Source organism: Salvelinus fontinalis, chromosome 1, assembly GCF_029448725.1.
Source record: "Salvelinus fontinalis isolate EN_2023a chromosome 1, ASM2944872v1, whole genome shotgun sequence".
In the NCBI taxonomy this organism is placed as follows: Eukaryota; Metazoa; Chordata; class Actinopteri; order Salmoniformes; family Salmonidae; genus Salvelinus; species Salvelinus fontinalis.
In genome coordinates this window covers 34,187,751-34,206,970 of record NC_074665.1, presented here as the reverse complement: position 1 = coordinate 34,206,970, position 19,220 = coordinate 34,187,751, and the positions used below count along the sequence as shown (strand labels likewise).

General features: G+C 42.5%; 1 protein-coding gene across 4 annotated transcripts in view; it reads right to left on the bottom strand.

Moving 5' to 3' along the window:
* LOC129853509 (sorbin and SH3 domain-containing protein 1) overlaps nucleotides 1–19,220 on the bottom strand; it is an 82,025-nt gene that overhangs the window by 5,062 nt on the left and 57,743 nt on the right. The window contains exons 15-26 of one of the 4 annotated variants that reach the window (XM_055919663.1): nucleotides 16,413–16,588; nucleotides 10,940–12,391; nucleotides 9,497–9,573; nucleotides 9,037–9,210; nucleotides 6,229–6,275; nucleotides 5,748–5,862; nucleotides 5,174–5,299; nucleotides 4,706–4,900; nucleotides 3,910–4,467; nucleotides 3,009–3,107; nucleotides 2,185–2,381; nucleotides 1,746–1,852 (exon numbers count right to left, since the gene is read on the bottom strand). In XM_055919663.1, the coding sequence (XP_055775638.1) occupies nucleotides 1,746–1,852; nucleotides 2,185–2,381; nucleotides 3,009–3,107; nucleotides 3,910–4,467; nucleotides 4,706–4,900; nucleotides 5,174–5,299; nucleotides 5,748–5,862; nucleotides 6,229–6,275; nucleotides 9,037–9,210; nucleotides 9,497–9,573; nucleotides 10,940–12,391; nucleotides 16,413–16,588 (3,323 nt within the window). The remainder of the gene's footprint in view (nucleotides 1–1,745; nucleotides 1,853–2,184; nucleotides 2,382–3,008; nucleotides 3,108–3,909; nucleotides 4,468–4,705; nucleotides 4,901–5,173; nucleotides 5,300–5,747; nucleotides 5,863–6,228; nucleotides 6,276–9,036; nucleotides 9,211–9,496; nucleotides 9,574–10,939; nucleotides 12,392–16,412; nucleotides 16,589–19,220) is intronic. The other 3 variants (XM_055919646.1, XM_055919638.1, XM_055919654.1) reach the window with 3 other exon arrangements.

Here is a 19,220-nt window from a genome sequence, read left to right as displayed (position 1 = left end):
GGCCAAACGCACGCTCTTTGGCAACTGCGAGTTGTTAAAAACCCGCTCTTTGCTATGGAGCCAGGGTTGGTAATTGACCTGTCTTATTTCAGCTCCCTTGCGCTGAGGTGGAAGGGGTGGAAATATTTGATGTGTGTCATTAAAAACATGTGCCAATTTCAAGTAGCGCTACTGGTGATATTTAAGACTCACTAAAAGCTGGTTTAGCAGTTATCCAATTGGTTATGGCATCCATTTTGTCAGCGGAGGCGCATAGTAGCGTAATCAGTAGCCTATAACCAATGTTTTATTAAACAATATTCAATGTATAGGACAAACATCCATGCCTCTTGCCGAAGAGCCCTTATGCCTACGTGTGCACCAGTGAAGGCTGCTCTGGGGAGGATGGCTCATAATAATGGCTGGAACTGAGCGAATTTAATGGCATCAAACACGTGGAAACATGTAATTGAAGAATTTGATACCGTTCCACCTTTTCCGCTCCGGCCATTACCATGAACCCGTCCTCCCCAATTAAGATGCCACCAACCACCTATGGTTTGCTTTATGTTTTAATTTTAACTAATTTTAAGAATTAGTTTTCCACTGGATATCATAAGGTGAATGCACCAATTTGTAAGTCGCTCTGGATAAGAGCGTCTGCTAAATGACTTAAATGTAAATGTAATGTTCATGGAACAAGAGATGCGATTTATGATATCATGCTTCTGACCCGATCCTATTTAGAAATATTGTTGTTTTAAAAAAAACTATTAATTGCTTTTCATTTAATTTGATTAAAAACCAAACTTATTATAAAGATTCAGCAACAATGGGTTTATGTTGAGAATGTACATGGCTATTTCTGGAGAAGTGCAAATCTGATCAGTAAGATGGCTCCATGATGTTTATAAAACATTACATTTGGAAGCAGCATAACAGTGAGAGTGGACATTCCCCCTTTCTCTTTATATGCAATCGTTGTCCAGCTCCGCTGAAAAGTTTGGATGTGCGTGAAACCCCCCATTGTCTAAGTTGCCTTGTCTGTATTATAAGCACACGGGGAGTAATTATGGCGCCTGTAACTATTTAGACATAGCCCCATTTCTTTTCGAATTATACACTGTCTTTTTAGGCCTCATCAATAGCCTAGTGAATTTAATCTTGCTTATTGACTATGTTTGGCATGTCCATGTCCAATTTACAGTAGGCCTAGCCCCTACAGCCCCTACAAAACAATGTATTTCCATATTGAAGCAATGCAATTAGAACAATGTGGACTGCAAACATATTCAACATATTTAGCAAATACGGGGGAGGCTATTTAACGAACTAGTTGAGTTGATGACAACGCAATACATCAAAGATCGTAAATACACAACTTAAAGTGACCACATATTTAGCCATTGAGCACGTTCTGATTGGCCAGTGAGGTGTCAAGCCGCGACGCACCCACAACTTGTTTATTCATCAAGACCCAGCTACCGCGCCAATAATTCCGGTTGTGAAATTAGCTAAAATATTTTTGACACACCCCAAAACCTATAGCGCTACTGCCAGCGCTAAGATTGACCATTGTGTTAGGTTTGTGAAAATAGAGCCTGATGTGTTTGAACCTCCTCTATATGTGAATTTCTGTGAAACTACCCACATGGCAGTTTTACCCTCTGCTGTCACTCTGCTGTCACTCTGCTGTCACCCTATATGGATGAATGTGACTATGACCATATCTTTGGGGAATCCATCCTGAGCACCCAGGCACATACCAACAAACCAGCCATCATCGCACTTCTCCATGACACTGACAAGATCTCCCTCCTGCAGCTCCAGCTCATCTTCATTCTGTGGCACGTAACTGTACAACGCCTGGAAACTGTAGGATAACATTACATGAAGTCAGAACCACAACCACAAAAGGACTTGAGAGACATAGAATCAACAACGAAATATGAGATGTATTTACAAGACCGGGGTAGTGTTCAATAGGCACCAAATGGATTAAAACCAACTGAAACAAGGAGCGACTACTGGGACTCATTTTAGTTTTCTATTGCAAAGCATTTAAACATATTTTCTGTGGCATGCCCTAATGAACATGACTCGGTTGAACTGGGGCCTTAAGTCAGAGTACAACAGTAAAACAGAAACCAGAGTATCCAGAGCTCAGACTAGATGTAGGGACAGACGTCAGACGGCCATACTCACATTCCACAGCTGAGACGGCTTGGCTCCGGGCTGCTGCTGTGGGACTGGGGTTGCTGGGAAATGATGAGAGATTGTTTACTGGGGTGAAGGGGGGGCAGGAGTCTGTGGAGGACAGAGTCATTGGGGTGGGGGGAGAGGATGCTGCAGTACCTCACCGAGGTCTCGGCTATATTCATGATCTCATTACACACCGCCTCCTAGTGACAGTGGTCAGGTCAGAGGTCAGAGAGAGAATTCCCAGTCAGCCCAGAAGGAGAGATGAAGGAGTTGGGTAGAGGGGCAGGGAGTTAGAGGGTGCACGGGAAGAAGGAAGGTAGGAGGTCCAGTGAGTAACAAGGCAGAAAGGGAGGGATCCGTTAGAAACCAGGAAAAACCAGGAAAGTCGTGAAACACCAGAAGAGATGGTGGTGGAGTCCGGCCGAGGGGTAAGCATGGAAGAGCAAGACACTAGAGTGAGTGGCATATAGAATGAACACAGTCACAAGAAACTATTAGTTCACGTCTGATACTATTCAAAAGATTATATGCACAATTAGTGGAGAGGAAAAGATGACAGCAAGGTCATGCAATAATGCTGTCATATTAATCTTATTGACTTGTTCTTCACAGAAACTCAAAGTAACAGTCTAAAGCTGATATGGGGTTGAGGATAAATGATTAGTTAAGTGATGAAGTTCAGTTCAATTAACAGTGACGAGTTAAAGCAAGCGATCATCGTAGATCATGATAAATAAATCCCCACCACATATTTCTTGTCCAGAAATACCAGACATATCAATTTTCAAACATTATCGTCGCCCAGAAAAGGCAAATCGGCACCTTACCGTGAATGAGTTAGCGTTCATGTTGTTGTCCTGGATGTCAAACAACATGACAGGGCTTCTGGAGGTTCTTCCATGGTAGTCGCTATCATTCTTCACCAGCTGTAAGAGGAACACACACATTAGACTCTATGGTTCACAAATAGGAGTTCCCCACTGGGCACAGATGTCAATTCAACGTCTATTCTACGTTGGTTCATTTCAATGAAATGACATGACATGGAAACAACGTTGATTCAACCAGTGTGTGCCCAGTGGGTGATGTCTGGAAGGTGCAATTCGTTTCCAACAGCGTGCTGTAAACACAATCGTAGTGGAAGTCAATTTACACTGTTTGTTAGAGAAATCCATAGACATATCTCTCAAACAAAAGTTATTTTCTCTAAAAACAGTCCTACATTTGTTTCAGATTGTTCGCGAACCAGTCTTAATCCTCAAATAGTAATCCAATTGGCTTCTCTATGACATTATTTTCCAATATGATGGTGTAATTGTGGGGGTCAAGAATCTGCAACCCCTGTGAATCATTCAACACATTAAAAAAATACAAATCATGCACGGTCACATGGTTTTCATTCCAAACACCTGAGATAAATCTTCATATGAAAACCCAATTTAACACTCAAACATGTGCATGTTAGTGGCGCACACACACACACAAAAAAACATGCAGTCCAAAATATGACACAGGAGTCGTGTAAGCTCTGCTGACTGCATTGGAGGAAGGTCAACCTTAGGTCAACATTACAGTTAGTTGTCATTCACTATCTATTGCACAATTATCTATCTAGAGGCAGCAACAACGGAAACATCCTATTATTGTGGCTCATGGAGGGAAGAACTCCAGTTCTAACCACAGTGAGCCCGAGATGCAACACTGCACACCATGCAGTTGATCAGATACCTCTGCAGGGCTATTTCGCCAGCTGCCCAGGGCTTCGCGGCCAGTGCCCCTGTCTCCCTCTGCCCCCTCCCCCTCCATCAACTCCCTCTCCAGGATGCTCAAGGGGCTGGCCCCTGTCAACCAGCTTTCTAGGCCCGCCCCTCCACAGGGGCTCAGGCTGCGGGACAGGCGAGGAGAGGGAGGGGAGAGCAGGAAGTCCTCCCCCTGGGGCGGGGTGAAGGTGAGGAAAGGGGTGGCCGAGCCAGGGCGGGGCGGGTAGGGCGGGGGCAGGGGGGAGGCGGAGGGGGAGGCCATGGGGGAGATGCAATAGGGGCTGCCGCAGATGGGGGGCACGGGGCTGGCAGACTTGGAGGGGGGCAGGTACTCGCCCCAGCGGTAAGACACAGAGGGGAGAGGGGGTAGAGGAGGGGTGGGGGCAGTGGGGGGGCTGGCACCCCCTATGGTCAGGGAGATCCACTCAGAGGAGATGGCATGGACCTCGGGGGACACAGAGCGGCGGGGGGAGCGGGGGAGGGGCAGGGGGGATGTGGTGAGCCGGTTGTTACGGACACGGTTCAGCTTATAGACCAAAATGACCATCCAGAGAGAGGGGAGGACGAGGGACAGAAACGGGAAGATTAAACATTAGACATGAGTTTGAATAAACAAAACACAAATAATAAAGTTAAAATAAATAGCAATACTAGACCACAAAAGTAAACAAAAAAACTGAGGCAAACTTGGAGTGTGTAGGATTGGTGTTTTCCTGGACAGACAGCTATACAAGAGAGTGTGTGTGTGTGGAGCGTGTCATTACCTGAGGGGAAGCATTGAGGCTGCGGTGAGGTGATTGGCCAATGTGGGGGTCTGGGTAATCCAATCCATTCTTTACTCTGGGTCGTTTGTGCACCTCTATGTAGGTGACTGGGAATATACCCTGGCGATTGGTGCCAGAGACTTTGCCCTCGTACCAGTTCTCATCGACCCTGCGAATCAGGATGATCCTCTCTCCCTGTAGACACACATTGGCCTCCCGTTAGCTCATACTGTATGATCGCACATTTATATGCATGATATATCAAACCCTTATATTAGATAACATTAAAGCAAGCACAAACTAAACACCATCAGTACACACACATTTCTGATAAGCATACTGTATTTCCTGTATCCTGAATCTATGATGGAACTAGGTTGCAATACTTTGTGATTTCCGTCTGTATTACATAAAAAGAGGAACAAACTGCTCCGAACCTCAATACCCTTAAAACCTAGTTCTTTTTACCTTTCTGAAAGACATCTCCACCACTGTGTCCCCTGTAAAGTTGAAGCGTGCAATGGCCTCTCCATACTCCAGCACCTGCACTGGGGCACTCTTCTTTGGCTGGGCCTTCTCCGTGGGGGGAAGGAGCTGGAGAAAACATACACACAAAGGCCAAAATACAAATCGGTCAATGTCAATGCTAGGATCTAGTGTCAAGTTCAGGAGGCAATCAGTCAAAGTCAATGGTAGGTACTGTAACAGTGTCACATTCAAGAGTGCACACTGTAGTAGAACATTTTGCAATAGGAAACAAATATCTACATTTTTCCATGGACAAGGTGGCACCTCCCTGTATCAAAACAGTTTCTTCTTACTGAACACGACTCCAGTGAATATCAATACTCAACAGGGCCTCTTCCACTGTTGAACTTTTCAACTGACTGGTGTCATAACCCTGAAGAATTGACTTGTGTCATAATAACACTGCAATAACTGGTCAATTTGGCACATCAGTCTGTACCATACTGTAGTGAGTTCCATTAGTAACAAAAAGGTCAGAGTTCATTTTCAGTTACAATATTGGAACTGTTTGTACCTCAACATAACTCCGTGGGAAGATGCCGACTCTGCCGTGATGCTCCCCTTCAAACCAATTATTATCCACCTGTCGAATGATGTACACAATGTCTCCCTTTTGAAATGGTAACTCCCTGAAAAAGAGAGCAACAACAAACATACAGGTTAGCTATTGGATTCAACAATATGCCAAATTGAAAAAATATGAGCATTATGTCAAAAAGGCATATGGGCAATATGACAAAAGGCAAAATATGACCACATATCAACCACATGGAACATTTCACTATGAGACTCAGAATGAGGTCTGCCCACGTGTAAAATGCTATGTGAGAGTGGAGATGAATATAAACCACCACCAGTCAGTCACACTAATGCCTATATGGTACAGTCACATGATGATTACAACAGACCAAGGCTTATATTTCGCTGCAGCTTAACATATTTTGTGCATGTTCTTGAAATCGCTCATGATATGTGCGTCAATGAGTTTTACCCACTTTAGAGTCTCCGCTCTGAAGTCAAACCGAGCCAGGGCTGGAGTTCTCTGTAAAACAAACAAAGCAGGGACTGTTAGAACACCAGGATAGATAAAGGAGCCTGGACTCCCTTGCCCTGTGGTATGTACTGAACATTGGTTATTCAGTTCAGGCTGGCCTTGCATGCCAGGTTGCGAGGTTCACACAAAACTATCTTCTAATTTATGTTCACGTGAATTACTGCTGGTGGTTACAGTATATCTTTATACCCTGTAGTAAGACATCATTTATTCATAAAAGTTGACGCACATAAAAAAAATCTCTTGTACATCTCAGGCTGCAATAAACATTTGTTTTCTTCTCCAAAGCATATAAAGCACTGCAAATTAACAATAATATAATAACATAATGTGATTCCAGAATGTATAAAAACATAAACATATAATCCAGAGTAACAATTTGTACTGGTCACATACAACAGTAATTAGTTAAAATGCTTAAATGTTTTTGAGTGCTAAATGTAACTTCTGAGCTCATCTGCTTGTTGGTTGTGCCCTTTCAGTGTCCCTGATCCACTGAGAATATTCTAGCAATGACAGGAATGAAACGACTCATGTGACTGTTTCTGCACGGTGGTGGTAAATACTGAGCTACTGTGGGCTGCAGTCAAACAGATGCCAAAAGAGCAGGCAGGCCGATTAAAAGGTAGTAAATGTGTGTGTCAGGGAAAACAGAGTGAAAGGCAGATTTATCATGATGATATACAGTATTTTTGGCAGATTTATTTAGCTGCTCCCTGAAAATAGAGTAGAGTAGAGAGCATACTCTTTGTTGTCTGGGTTTGGCCGGAGTAGGCCGCCATTGTAAATAAGAATTTGTTCCCAACTGACATGCCTAGTTAAATAAAACGTTAAAAAAAATTATTGGAAATGTATGATATTGTAAAAAGGTATGTTGAAACGGTAAATCACAAACATAATGGGTGAACAAAACTGTAGAACCTATATTGTGCTAACCTGTACAAAGCATTATGTTGAACCTTGGAATGTGTTTATGGCTACAACTACTATCACAATAGCTTCATTCATCCATATTCAGGCAAGCAAGGTCAAATCATGATATATTTAAATATATTTAAATATATTTAAATTGTTGTAGTCAGAGGAGTCATGCCCATAGGGGGCACAGGGGACCCTCAGATTTGTACTGTTTAAAAAATTAAAACTACCCAAAAATATTTTGGGTTGTTGTTATTTCTCTGTAATACTACTAGCCACCTAGCAATTGTATGAAGTTGGCTTTAGCTAGCCCAGATAGGTTCCCAATTTCCCAACCTCATAACTACAGCGCCTTCATAACGTATTCACACCCCTTGACTTTTCCCACATTTTGTAGTTACAGTGGGATTCAAATGGATTTGTAATTTTTTTTGTCACCATCTACACAAAATACTCTGTAATGTTAAAGTTGAAGACAAATTCTAACATAGATTAGGGCCTAATTAATTTATTTCAAATGACTGATTTCCTTATATGAACTGTAACTCAGTAAAAACGTTGAAATTGTTGTATGTTGCGTTTACATTTTTGTTCAGTATAGCTTGTCTAATTATCTTAGCTGGCATGCCTGCTAGCAAGGCTGGTAGACTTAAAAAAATGACCACCAGTCAGGAGGATACAGACAGCTCATGATGTATGTTTAGATATGCGGAAAAATGTACTTATTTTTTACATAGAATTAAGCATAACGATTATGGCTCTAGATTGCAGGAAAAAGCTGTTTCAGGTGTTTGAAAAATATTTTTGGGGTGCATGACACCCCTGGTTATAGTCATCAGTGGGTGTTGACCCATGTTGAACGTAATAAGCAGTAAAATGGCAGAACAATGATTCAAGCCGGAGCTACTAATGCCCTAATCACCGTAACATCTGACTCAAATGTACAGCGCTTGCTTCAACCCTTTGAAGTCTGGCCACAGCTGACAAAACCATCTGTGAAAGCAGGAACCCGACTGTCTCTCCTCCCCTCACACACAGTACATTACAGCACACACACACACACACACACACTGGCGGATTTAGGTATAGACGACCTGGGCAGCCTCCCAGGGCGGCATTAACCATGTCGGAGTGGGCACCCTGATTCTAGTTTGTGAGCTAGGCAGGCTACTGCCTGGGAATGTCTCCCACTCAGAAGTACAAGATGGGAGGGGGGCGGGGGTAGGTATACCTCAGGTCTCCCCACTGGAAGCCCGAGGTAGGGGGAGCGGGGGAATCTATTAAATAGCGCACCTCTAACTTGGATTTTACTAATTGCATTAGTACTGTACAGTCACACTACGAAATGCTACCAAATAAACCACAATTCATTCATAATACTGTGAATATATAGTTTCACAGACATATTGTTGCAACTTCTTTCTGGTTTGTGCGAAGTACTTAAGAATAATATAAAACCAGTCTGCACACCACCAAGGTGAATTGGTTTAGTCTTGACTCTTGGTTGATAGTGTTGGGGGATGGGTAATGTATTGATGCTCGAGTGCTAAATCAACACAAATTTGTTTCTATTTGTCTTTGTTACTTCTTTTTGATATTTGAGTCTTATTTTTTTTTAAATATTTTTAAGTCATGATTATTTATTTTAGTTGTTCCAAATGTCTGAATAAAAATTACAGTTAGGGCAGAATGGTTCTTTTATTACATTTTTTTGGCAGTGGGGCTGAAGGTGGGGTTCCCCAGGGAGCTATACAAGCTAGATCCGCCACTGCACACACACACCAAAATAGCTGTCATTTTTCACAATGAGAGGGATGGTACTGTATTGTACCTCTGATCCGGATTTCCTCTTGTCTGCGTCATTGATGTTGATGTTGAGCAGGTCTCCGAAACGTTCGTTAGTGATGAACTGATGGTGGGTGGGAACAATTCCCGTGTGTCGCCTCGATGCCGTGTCGGCCTCCTCCTGCTCCCTCTTCAGCCGCCGTTGCTCTTCCAAAATTTTCTGTCAGGGAAACATACCATTATCTGTCATTTATTTAGCATTTTACTTGTTTGTGCATGCCACATTAATAGTTCTAAGGACCACAGACACTCCAAGATGGAGGATGAAAATGATCAGTAAAGCAATTTGAATATTTTGGAAATATTTCACAGTTTTAGTATACGCTGAACAGTTTTTAGTCATATTTATTAATCAAAAGGAGAGTGAAGCCCTATCAGATTTTGTTGAGAGAGGACTACAAAAGAAATATTGCAGAAACAATAAACAAACAATAAAGAAACATTACCTCTTTATCTCCATGGCGTCTCCTGACCACCTCATCCAGGCCGTCACCAAGGTCTCCTTGGGTCAAGGAGTCTGAATCTAATACAAAAAAATGTATAAATTATGTCCTGAAATTCTCCAAAGGCATTCAACATTTCCCCATAACAGAGTTCATCAATAGTGCTGCTTTCAATATCTATAATATTTCAATAAAAAAAAAAGAAATAGCTCTAACCCTATTGCAATACCACTATTCCAATAGATCTATAACACTTATTTTGACAATGCAAGGGAACACTGTAAAACATAGAACTAGACATGCTCTGAAGAAAAGGTGTCCGTTGCAGTATGATAAAGGAGAGATACACACACTGAAGAAAAAAAACATATTCCCACATGCACAAAACAATAAACACAGTAACATAGTATGACCCTGTTTTTATAAAAAAATACTAGAGGTTGATGGCTACGGAGGAAACAAAACACTGTACAAAACATTCAGATAAAAACAATTGTGACTTATGATATGGTTGATGTACAATGTAAATGCATATCACCCATCACCAATGAGTCATCTGATTTCCACACTGACATGTTTAATTACTTCATCCCAGTTATCCCTAACTGTATCACAATACTCATCTTGCTTCCCACACAGCCATTAGCAATAGACATTTCACCATTCCTCAAACCAAACACCATAAGAAAACCCCTATAATTACCAACCTCTGAGACATAAATCCGTGTATTATTACACAGAATATATACAGGAAGTACCAATACCAGCTACAAAGAAATAAGAGGGAAGCACATAGTCTCTCTACTTGAAATTCCAGTCTTGTCAGAATGATAAAAATGGAGGATGACAGATGAAAACAGACCCCTGACACAGCACATTTGCTTACGCCAAAGCTGACAAAAACCCGGAAGCACATAGCCTTATAAAAGATATGGTAACGCATTACTTGAGGGTGTATACTGTATGCCATATGCATTGCCATAACAATAGCCTACACCAACATGACATGGCATTTTACATGAAGATCAATACATTTTTATCTAAGTGAATCCCTTTTAGCCAATCTACTTTAAACCCAATTCAGAGAAGTGTCATGTAGGCCTCTGACATTTTTATGTAGCTATGTATAACTCCTTAAGACGTGTCACTGAATAAATACATTACCAAAAGTTGTCAGAATGCACTAAAGTTACAAGTGTTTTGTGAAGGGTTTATGGAAAAGAATGTTTGTCAGGCAAGAAAATGTAACCAAACACTGCATTGTTACTGTGACACACCACACAGACAAAAAATATGGAAGGTGGTAGCATCACGTTGTGAAAAATACAGATAGAATGCGAAGGAGAAAAGCTTGGAGAAAAAAAACACAATGAGTGGCCATAGAGATCGGCACGGGTGTGTGGGAGAAGGGACACTCAGGTGAAAATATGGAGAGGAGATAGCCACCTCTGCGGTGAGCTGCTAGCGGCTGCAGAAGATTCCCATTGGCATCCAAGACTCCCCTATTAGTCAGGTTGTTGTCACTGTCGGACGGCGCACCTTCCCCGTTGCCCAGCTTCTCCAGCACCTCCAAGGAAGAGAGGCGCAGTGGAATGAGGGGCCTGGGATCATAGGAATTTGTCTGTGACGTTTGACCTGCCATCACCTTAGTGGCTGAGAAAGTCTTTTTGGCCTGGTGAGACCGGAGAGGCCTCTTCACCCTGAACGGTGCAGGGCCCATGAGGAAGAGGTTTGAGGGGAGAGAGTTCTTTATTTTCTCCTGGGTAGACAGTTTGTCCTGCTGGGCCGTGGCCAGCTGCTGCCTCTCGTGCCGCCGGATAGTGGTGAAGCGGGTATAGGAGGCTGGGCAGGAGCCTTTGCACTTGCTGCTGGGTTTATGGTGGTGGTGTTTGTGTGGGGAAGCGGACGGGGTGACTGGTGCTGGGGGACTGTTTGAGGTTCTGGAGATAGTGACCTTTGGGGGTTTCTCTGTTGGTACTGGGGCTTTCTCTGTGGGGCCGTGCTGCTCTGTCTCTGACTCAGTCCCAGAGAGGGACTCGGCTCTCAGTGTGTCACTGTACTCAGAGGATCCCACCATCTCGCTGTCTAACAGAAATGCCTTGTCTCGGGCTGCCTTGCCTTCCGTGTCCTCGAGAGGGCAGCCCTCTGTCTGCCCAGTGTGCCCTGGGACAGTGAGCAGCAGCGACTCAGCCGAGACAGCGGACGCCATGAAGAGGTCGGCGGGGCTGTGGTTGTGGGTGAGGCTCTGGCCGGTGGGTAGTGTTGGCATGGAGGAGGAGCGTGTGGGAGACGGGCTGGAGTGCTGGATGATCAGCTCAAACTCTGACACCCGCGACGACACGGCGTCCCGCCCGGGCATGTTCTCGCCTGCCTCATCCCCCTCCCCATCAGTTCCATTGACCCCCACCTTCTCGAACAGGGAGGTCAGGCTACGGACACTCCCGTGGGGGCTGGAGCCCACTGAGCAGGAAGGCCTCTGGATGCTGTGCATGTTCCGGTACAGGGTGGAGAACTCAGATGTGCTCCTTCTAGTCGCAGGGCTGCCATTATTTAAACCAGCCTCAGAGTCAAGGGGGAGACCATTAGAGTTTTTGTGTGTGTTTGAGTTTAGTCCACTCTCCTGGGCCTCTGCGCCTGTGCTCCCTGTGTATATATCCTCACAGCTGTGTGCCTTTGGGTGCCTGGCAGGCGCAGGCCTCCTGTCCTGGCTGTCAACACTAGGGGGTATCAGCTTAGGTTTGAACTTAGAGGGGAGGATTTGGGGTATGCAGGCTTTGGCAGCAGATAAGGGCTTCTTATTCTTACACTGGTAAGCTAGGGCATTACTTGCAAGAACTGATCGACTATTTACAGAAGAGCATGGTGAAATTATATAGCCATTCCCACCTTGATAATCCACTGGCAAGCATGCAGGACAACAGAATAAACAGCATATTAGGTTAATGGTCACAAATTCACACACACTGAAAATAACACAGGGTCAACACATTTCTAAAGTAAAGACAACGTCCATCAAAAGTTGATGAGGGAGAAAAGAACGTGATGCATTTCACATCAAGTAACAAATGACTTTGTTACGCTATTAGTAATGCCACTTGTTAAATGGTTTGTTTTAAGTGGAGAAGTGAACATGTTGATTCTGAATAGCGCTAGAAATGCATGTTAAGTGTCGTAATTTTCGTAATTTTCACCGGAGCTGATATGTTGATTCAATCACAATTATTCATAATTAAATGATTAGTGATCGTAAGCAGTAACATAAAAGAAGTGAAACAACAGAAAGGGCATAGAGCAGGGCAGTATGTCATGCATGAAATGCTATGTGATGCAATGTTGGTACGCTTGCTGTTCGAACATCAAATTAAATAAACAGATTACATGTTCAAATATTTCAATAAACATCAGAACAGAATCCAGAGTAGCTTTGATATCAGTATAAACTAAAATGATGCAATAAACAGCTCATAAGAGTTCATAAGAAATACAAACTACACTATAAGCCACCGTTGCCCATCTACGCACTACTTACGAACTAGGCCTCAGCATTGAGGAATTGGAATGCCCTTAACTTTTTTGCAGCTAACCCAGAAAGCCCTTCCAACTCCAGGGTCCATCACAGGACACAGTCTCAAATAGAACTGTCAAAACAGCAAGGTCATACTGTGAGCGACTACCACATAATATTCTGGAAGACACACCTGTTGGGATGAGTAGTCATGGTTGACTCTCACCTCTGAGTAAGAGATGTGCTAGTAATGCCACATACTATAATGTGCTAGTCCTACCACAGTAAAGAATGACACAACCCAGTAGGGAATGATGACACACAACCGCCACCAGCTGTTGCGATAACTCTACAGGGATGTTGCCTACAGCAGTAAATGCTAATTTGCATTATGCTAATGAGGCTGTATTTTTGGCTCAGTCATATCTACCCTCAGTATCCTGTTTAAGCAACTCCTCACTGTATAAGTTGAATACTAATGTTATTTCCATGAATAGGACATTATACAGTGGATTGCGAAAGTATTCACACCCCTTGGCATTTTTCCTATTTTGTTGCCTTACAACCTGGAAATGAAATAGATTTTTGGACCGGTTGTATCATTTGATTTACACAACATGCCTACCAATTTGACGATGCAAAATATTTTTTAATTGTGAAACAAACAAGAAATAAGACAAATCTCCAGAAAACTTCAGCGTGCATAACTATCCCCCCCCCCGCCCCCGCCAAAGTCAATATTTTGTAGAGTTAACTTTTGCAGCAATTTCAGATGCAAGTCTCTTGGGGTATGTCTCTATAAGCTTGGCACATCTAGCCACTGGGAGTTTTGCCCATTATTCAAGGCAAAACTGCTCCAGCTCCTTCAAGTTGGATGTGTTCCACTGGTGTACAGCAATCTTTAAGTCATACCACAGATGCTCAATTGGATTGAGGTCTGGGCTTTGACTAGGCCATTCCAAGACATTTAAATGTTTCCCCTTAAACCACTCGGGTATTGCTCAGTCCGTCTCAAATCTCTTGAAGACTGAAACATGTTTCCCTCAAGAATTTCCCTGTATTTAGCACCACCATTCCTTCAATTCCCACCAGTTTCCCAGTCCCTGTTGATGAAAAACATACCCACAGCATGATTCTGACACCACCATGCGTCACTGTGGGGATGGTGTTCTTGGGGTGATGAGAAGTGTTGGGTTTGTGCCAGATATAGCATTTTTCCTTGATGGCCAAAAAGCTCAATTTTAGTCTCATCTAACCAGAGCACCTTCTTCCATATGTTTGGAAGAAGTCTCCCACATACCTTTTGGCGAACACCAAGCGTGTTTGTTTATTTTCTTTCTTTCAGCAATGTCTTTTTTCTGGCCACTCTTCTGTAAAGCCCAGTTCTGTGGAGTGTACGGCTTAAAGTGGTCCTATGGACAGATACTCCAATCTCTGCTGTGGAGCTTTGCAGCTCCTTCAGGGTGATCTTTGGTCTCTTTGTTGCCTCTGATTAATGCCCTCCTTGCCTGGTCTGTGAGTTTTGGTGGGCGGCCCTCTCTTGGCAGGTTTGTTGTGGTGCCATGTTCTTTCCATTTTTTAATAATGGATTTAATGGTGATCCGTGGGATGTTCAAAGTTTCGGGTATTTTTTATAATCCAGCCCTGATCTCTACTTCTCCACTTTGTCCCTGACCTGTTTGGAGAGCTCCTTGGTCTTCATGGTGCCGCTTGCTTGGTGGTGCCCCTTGCTTAGTGGTGTTGCAGACTCTGGGGCCTTTCAGAAGAGGGGTATATCTACTGAGATCATGTGACAGATCATGTGACACTTAGATTGAACACAGGTGGACTTTATTTAACAAATTATGTGACTTATGAATGTAATTGGTTGCACCAGATCTTATTTAGGTGCTTCATCGCAAAGGGGGTGAAAACATACGCACGCACCACTTTTCCTTTTTTAAAATTTAAAACAGGTATTTTTTAACATTTCACTTCACCAATTTGGACTATTATGTGTATGTCCATTACATGGAATCCAAATAAAAATCCATTTAAATTATAGGTTGTAATGCAACAAAATAGGAAAAATGCCAAGGGAGGCAAATATTTTTGCAAGGCACTGTAAGGGGACGTTATAATTATAGCCACTAGAAAGGCCTGCAGGAAGCAAAGTTCTGTGACAACAAAGTGTGCCATTATTGTTTTAAAGAGCATGAAGCAGGACCACATGATGAAGCTCTCTCTGCACTTTATCTTGCTCTGTTGTATGTACTGTAACGGAGTGTCCACAGAGCTGAGGTGGTGTGTCTCTGGCAGGCCATAATGAGAGAGCGTGCTAGTCAGTTGACTTTGGCTCAAGATGACTCTGGGCAGAATTCCCTTTATAGCAGTTTCCACATTTTATGGAAAAGGGACTTCAGTAAAGACTTTTATAGGATAGGGACTTGAACTTCAGTCAAGTTATCTGGTATCTTTGTTTCACGATACAGTACTGACAATCTAAAATAATTCTGTAGAGAACAAATATGTATTACTAATTGAGGAGCGCAGACAGCTTACATAAACTAATAATAACTCTACAAAGAATACATTTGTGCATCTGGCAAAAACAAAAACAAACTCTAAACGGACTGGCGCAAAGGTTAATTCTCTTACTTTTAGACTTCAGGACTAGGTCTTGCTTGGCCAGTTGGAATTCTGGTTATGTATTGGGGCAACATTGCCACGCGGTTCCCGATCTGTCCCTTCCTTTCTCCTCCCCTTCCCTCCTTTCCTCCCCCCCCCCCCTCGCATTTCTCTCCCCTGGTCATGTGCGCAGGAATTCCATCCTCTGACCTCCCTCTGACAGCTGACTTCCTCATGCCTAACCACCCTGCTGTGTCCCTCTTGTTTACCTCGCCCCTGTCTGGCCCAGCCTAGAAAACCAGAGCCCTGTTTATCCCCCCTTTCCTCCCCATTAGTCCCCTCGCCTGGACCTTTGCTCCCTGGCTTTAGAACACTCTGGAGCCCTGCCCCTAAGCCTCTCCAACGAATGCCTGGTCTGCAGAGGCAGATAACTGTAGGATGAGGGCACAACCCAAGGTTAGCTTGATAGCCTCCATTGATTTAGCAGGAAACGCTTTGACAGCCTAACTCTCGATGGATTTCCAAGCGGATATGGACAGTTTGGTGAAACATCCATGATATCAATGATTTAAAAAATAAACGGCTGAGAAAATATTTATGCTGAAAGATGATTGGCCTCTGGTGTGATAACCTGAAGCAAAAACACATGTGGATTTCAACACAAAGTTAAAAGGAAACACATGTATCCCTAACAGATACTTTTATGATCCATCCCCATAAGTCATTTGGTTCCATCTGAGTGGTAAAAACCCCTTTCAGAGTCCCACTGTGAAGCCAGTTCAGTATTGATGTGGAGTGGAATCCTACCTTTGGAGGAGGTGCTGGCATGGCGCTTGTTGATGGCCCGCAGACCTTGCAGGGGAATGTCGCCGCCCTCCAGGACACTCTTGTAAACATGGCGGTCACATTCTGGAGCCGCTGGCTCGCTGCTGGATGATCCTTCGTCCTTCTCCACCTCGCTGTGTCCGGCCTTACACCCGGAGCTAGAGCAAAACATGGAGAAAATATTAACCCTAAAAAGCAGCTTGACTCAGAAGCCTGATTAGGACAAGACTATATGTTCACACAGCTAGCTAGAAGAAAGCATGCTGTAATACATGCCAGTGTTGGTAATTAAGTGCAGTTTAATTGAGTAAAACAATTTGAGTAACATGAGATTTATGAAAAGATAAAGCATTTTTTTTTTTATTGGCGCAATTTTGTGAGTTGCCATATGGTTAGACTTATCTTACACATTCTGTGGTTGATTACTTGTTGATTCAGCCTTTTTGTTCATTTTATTAGGGGAACATGAGGAGTGTAAAGATTTGGACCTAGACGTAAAATAAAACAGCACTCTACTTGTGCTCACTGCCCTTAACTTTGCATTCCACGGAGGCCAATGGGAGAGATTTCAAATATTATTGTCTGAACATGTTACTCTGCTATGCATCTGTACTTTTTTTTAGGGTTACTCTACTTCAAATGCCACTGTCTCAGGAGAGAGTTTGATGCTTCTCTGTCTTTCTATTTATGCTGCCATGCATGAGTGGAGGCCATTAAACTAACAACAATTTCCAGTAACGTAGTAAATCACGTGGGAAAATGTAACAAAGCCTGAAAACAAAGTTTTTGAGCGGAGTAAATTCAGCACAGTGAATTACTCCACCCACCCACAGTATCTCTACAGGGTAACACAACAGTAGTCTGTTTCCCATTGCAGGATATTCCACTTTCCTGTGCTGTAAATTAACAATAAAAAAAACATTTGGAGACACAATAGGCATCTTTGAGACCAGAAGTGGAGTACAGCGAGGCGTGAGAAGAGCAGCAGGTTTTCCCCGAATGAGTTTGGCCCTCTGACATAATGCCTGGTTTAATGACCAGAAGCACCCTCTAGTGGCCTCATGGGTGAAATGTTATTAATATTTTTCATAATTAATCAACATTATTAAAAAAATTACAAAATCCAGTGTTTCTATATCAAATGGTTGTTATATTTGGATGCAAACTCAAAATTGAATACATTTCAGCTCTATACTGACATGGTACAGGTGTCTTATTTAAAAAAAAAAAAACATTTACCCATAACCATGTTAAAACTACCATGTTTAAGACCAAGAAACACTCTGTGTGACCCTGATTTAGCCCACTGCAGTAAAATGTTAAGAGGAAGAGCCATGCCTCCTTTTTTGTTTATTTAACCCCCTCAACAAGAACCTTTTTCATAGTTCTCAGAATAACCAGCCATTTGGGCTACTGCATTCATACTCAATAAAAACCTGTACTTTATAGGGTACATGCAAGTATTCAAATAAGGTACCCCTTACCAGGCTACAGGGGCTGTATAACGCCTTGGAACCATCTCAGATGGTTTCCTGGGAAGAGTCTATGTGAGGTCATAAGACATCCCATTGCCTGAGAGGGAGCCCGTGGCCCCACAACTAGGCTATGGAGCAGTTGCATAACTTCAGTTATCTGAAGATGTTCATACCCGAATGCATCTAACCAGCAGGCATCAATGTGATACAAATGTATTGGGGAAGAGAGTTTGATCATTAATGATGGATAATATTGCAAGGCTAAGAATAGTTTGATAGTAGCCTACCCTGTTTGTAAATGGCAATATTGGAAATATAAGCCTACTCCTGATAGACTATTGACATTTGATTGAGATGCTAACAATTGAATACTGTCTGTACACATGTCTGTTGCTAACCTATCTTGAACTCAGCCAAAAATATCTATTTTGGTCCCTTGTTTATACATGTCTGTATACAGTAAGCAATGTGGTATACAACAATGAGGTAAATGTGTACTAGAAAGTTCTTGAATATAAGCTAGGCCTTTAATTTCAAAGAAACCCCAGTAAACTCTCACCCTCTAAACATGTGTCTCGTAACCCTTTGAGGAAAGCCTGTGGGACTTATGGCTTCATCTCAGGAGTTTACAATTTTAAACAAATTTCTTAAACAGATGACAGGGTTTGTACATAAACTGCTGTGATGCAATACTTGCATCATAAACATTAATAAACATTATCAAATCAAAGCCAGTTTGGTCCAATGAAGCAGTCTGATTTTTTTGTAGAAAAAACATTAAAGTAATGTGCAAATGTGATTGGCTGTTAACCAGAAACAGTTTTAGCATATTTTAAATGCCCATAACAACTTGGTGGCAGATGATGCGACAAGTTACTAAACATATTTCTTAGACTTTTACAAATAAATGTACAAAAAGAAAAGGGAAAAAGGGCTTTAGACTGATTTAATGCTTTCAGAAATCCATCTGGACTATTGAAATAAGTAAAAAAATGCAGCATTTATAAAAATTATGACATAATATAATAAGTGCACAGACAGATGTATCTGTTAATTAACTCATTCCAATACAGTGCATGGCATTATCAATAACCTGTGTTACTTAATATCCAATGAGCTGGCGACAATGAACGAGGTCAAAGATCCTTGAGAAAAATAAACTATTCAAAAGAGTTAGGGAATATCATGCTGTGAAATCCAGATAGAAGTTTCGGGAGAGATGGAAAGTTCCAAACAGAAATGGTGGGAGAACTTTCTGCCATTGGCTAGGGCTAGAATTCCTTAAGTTTAATTCCAGAAACAAAATGAGCGCAAA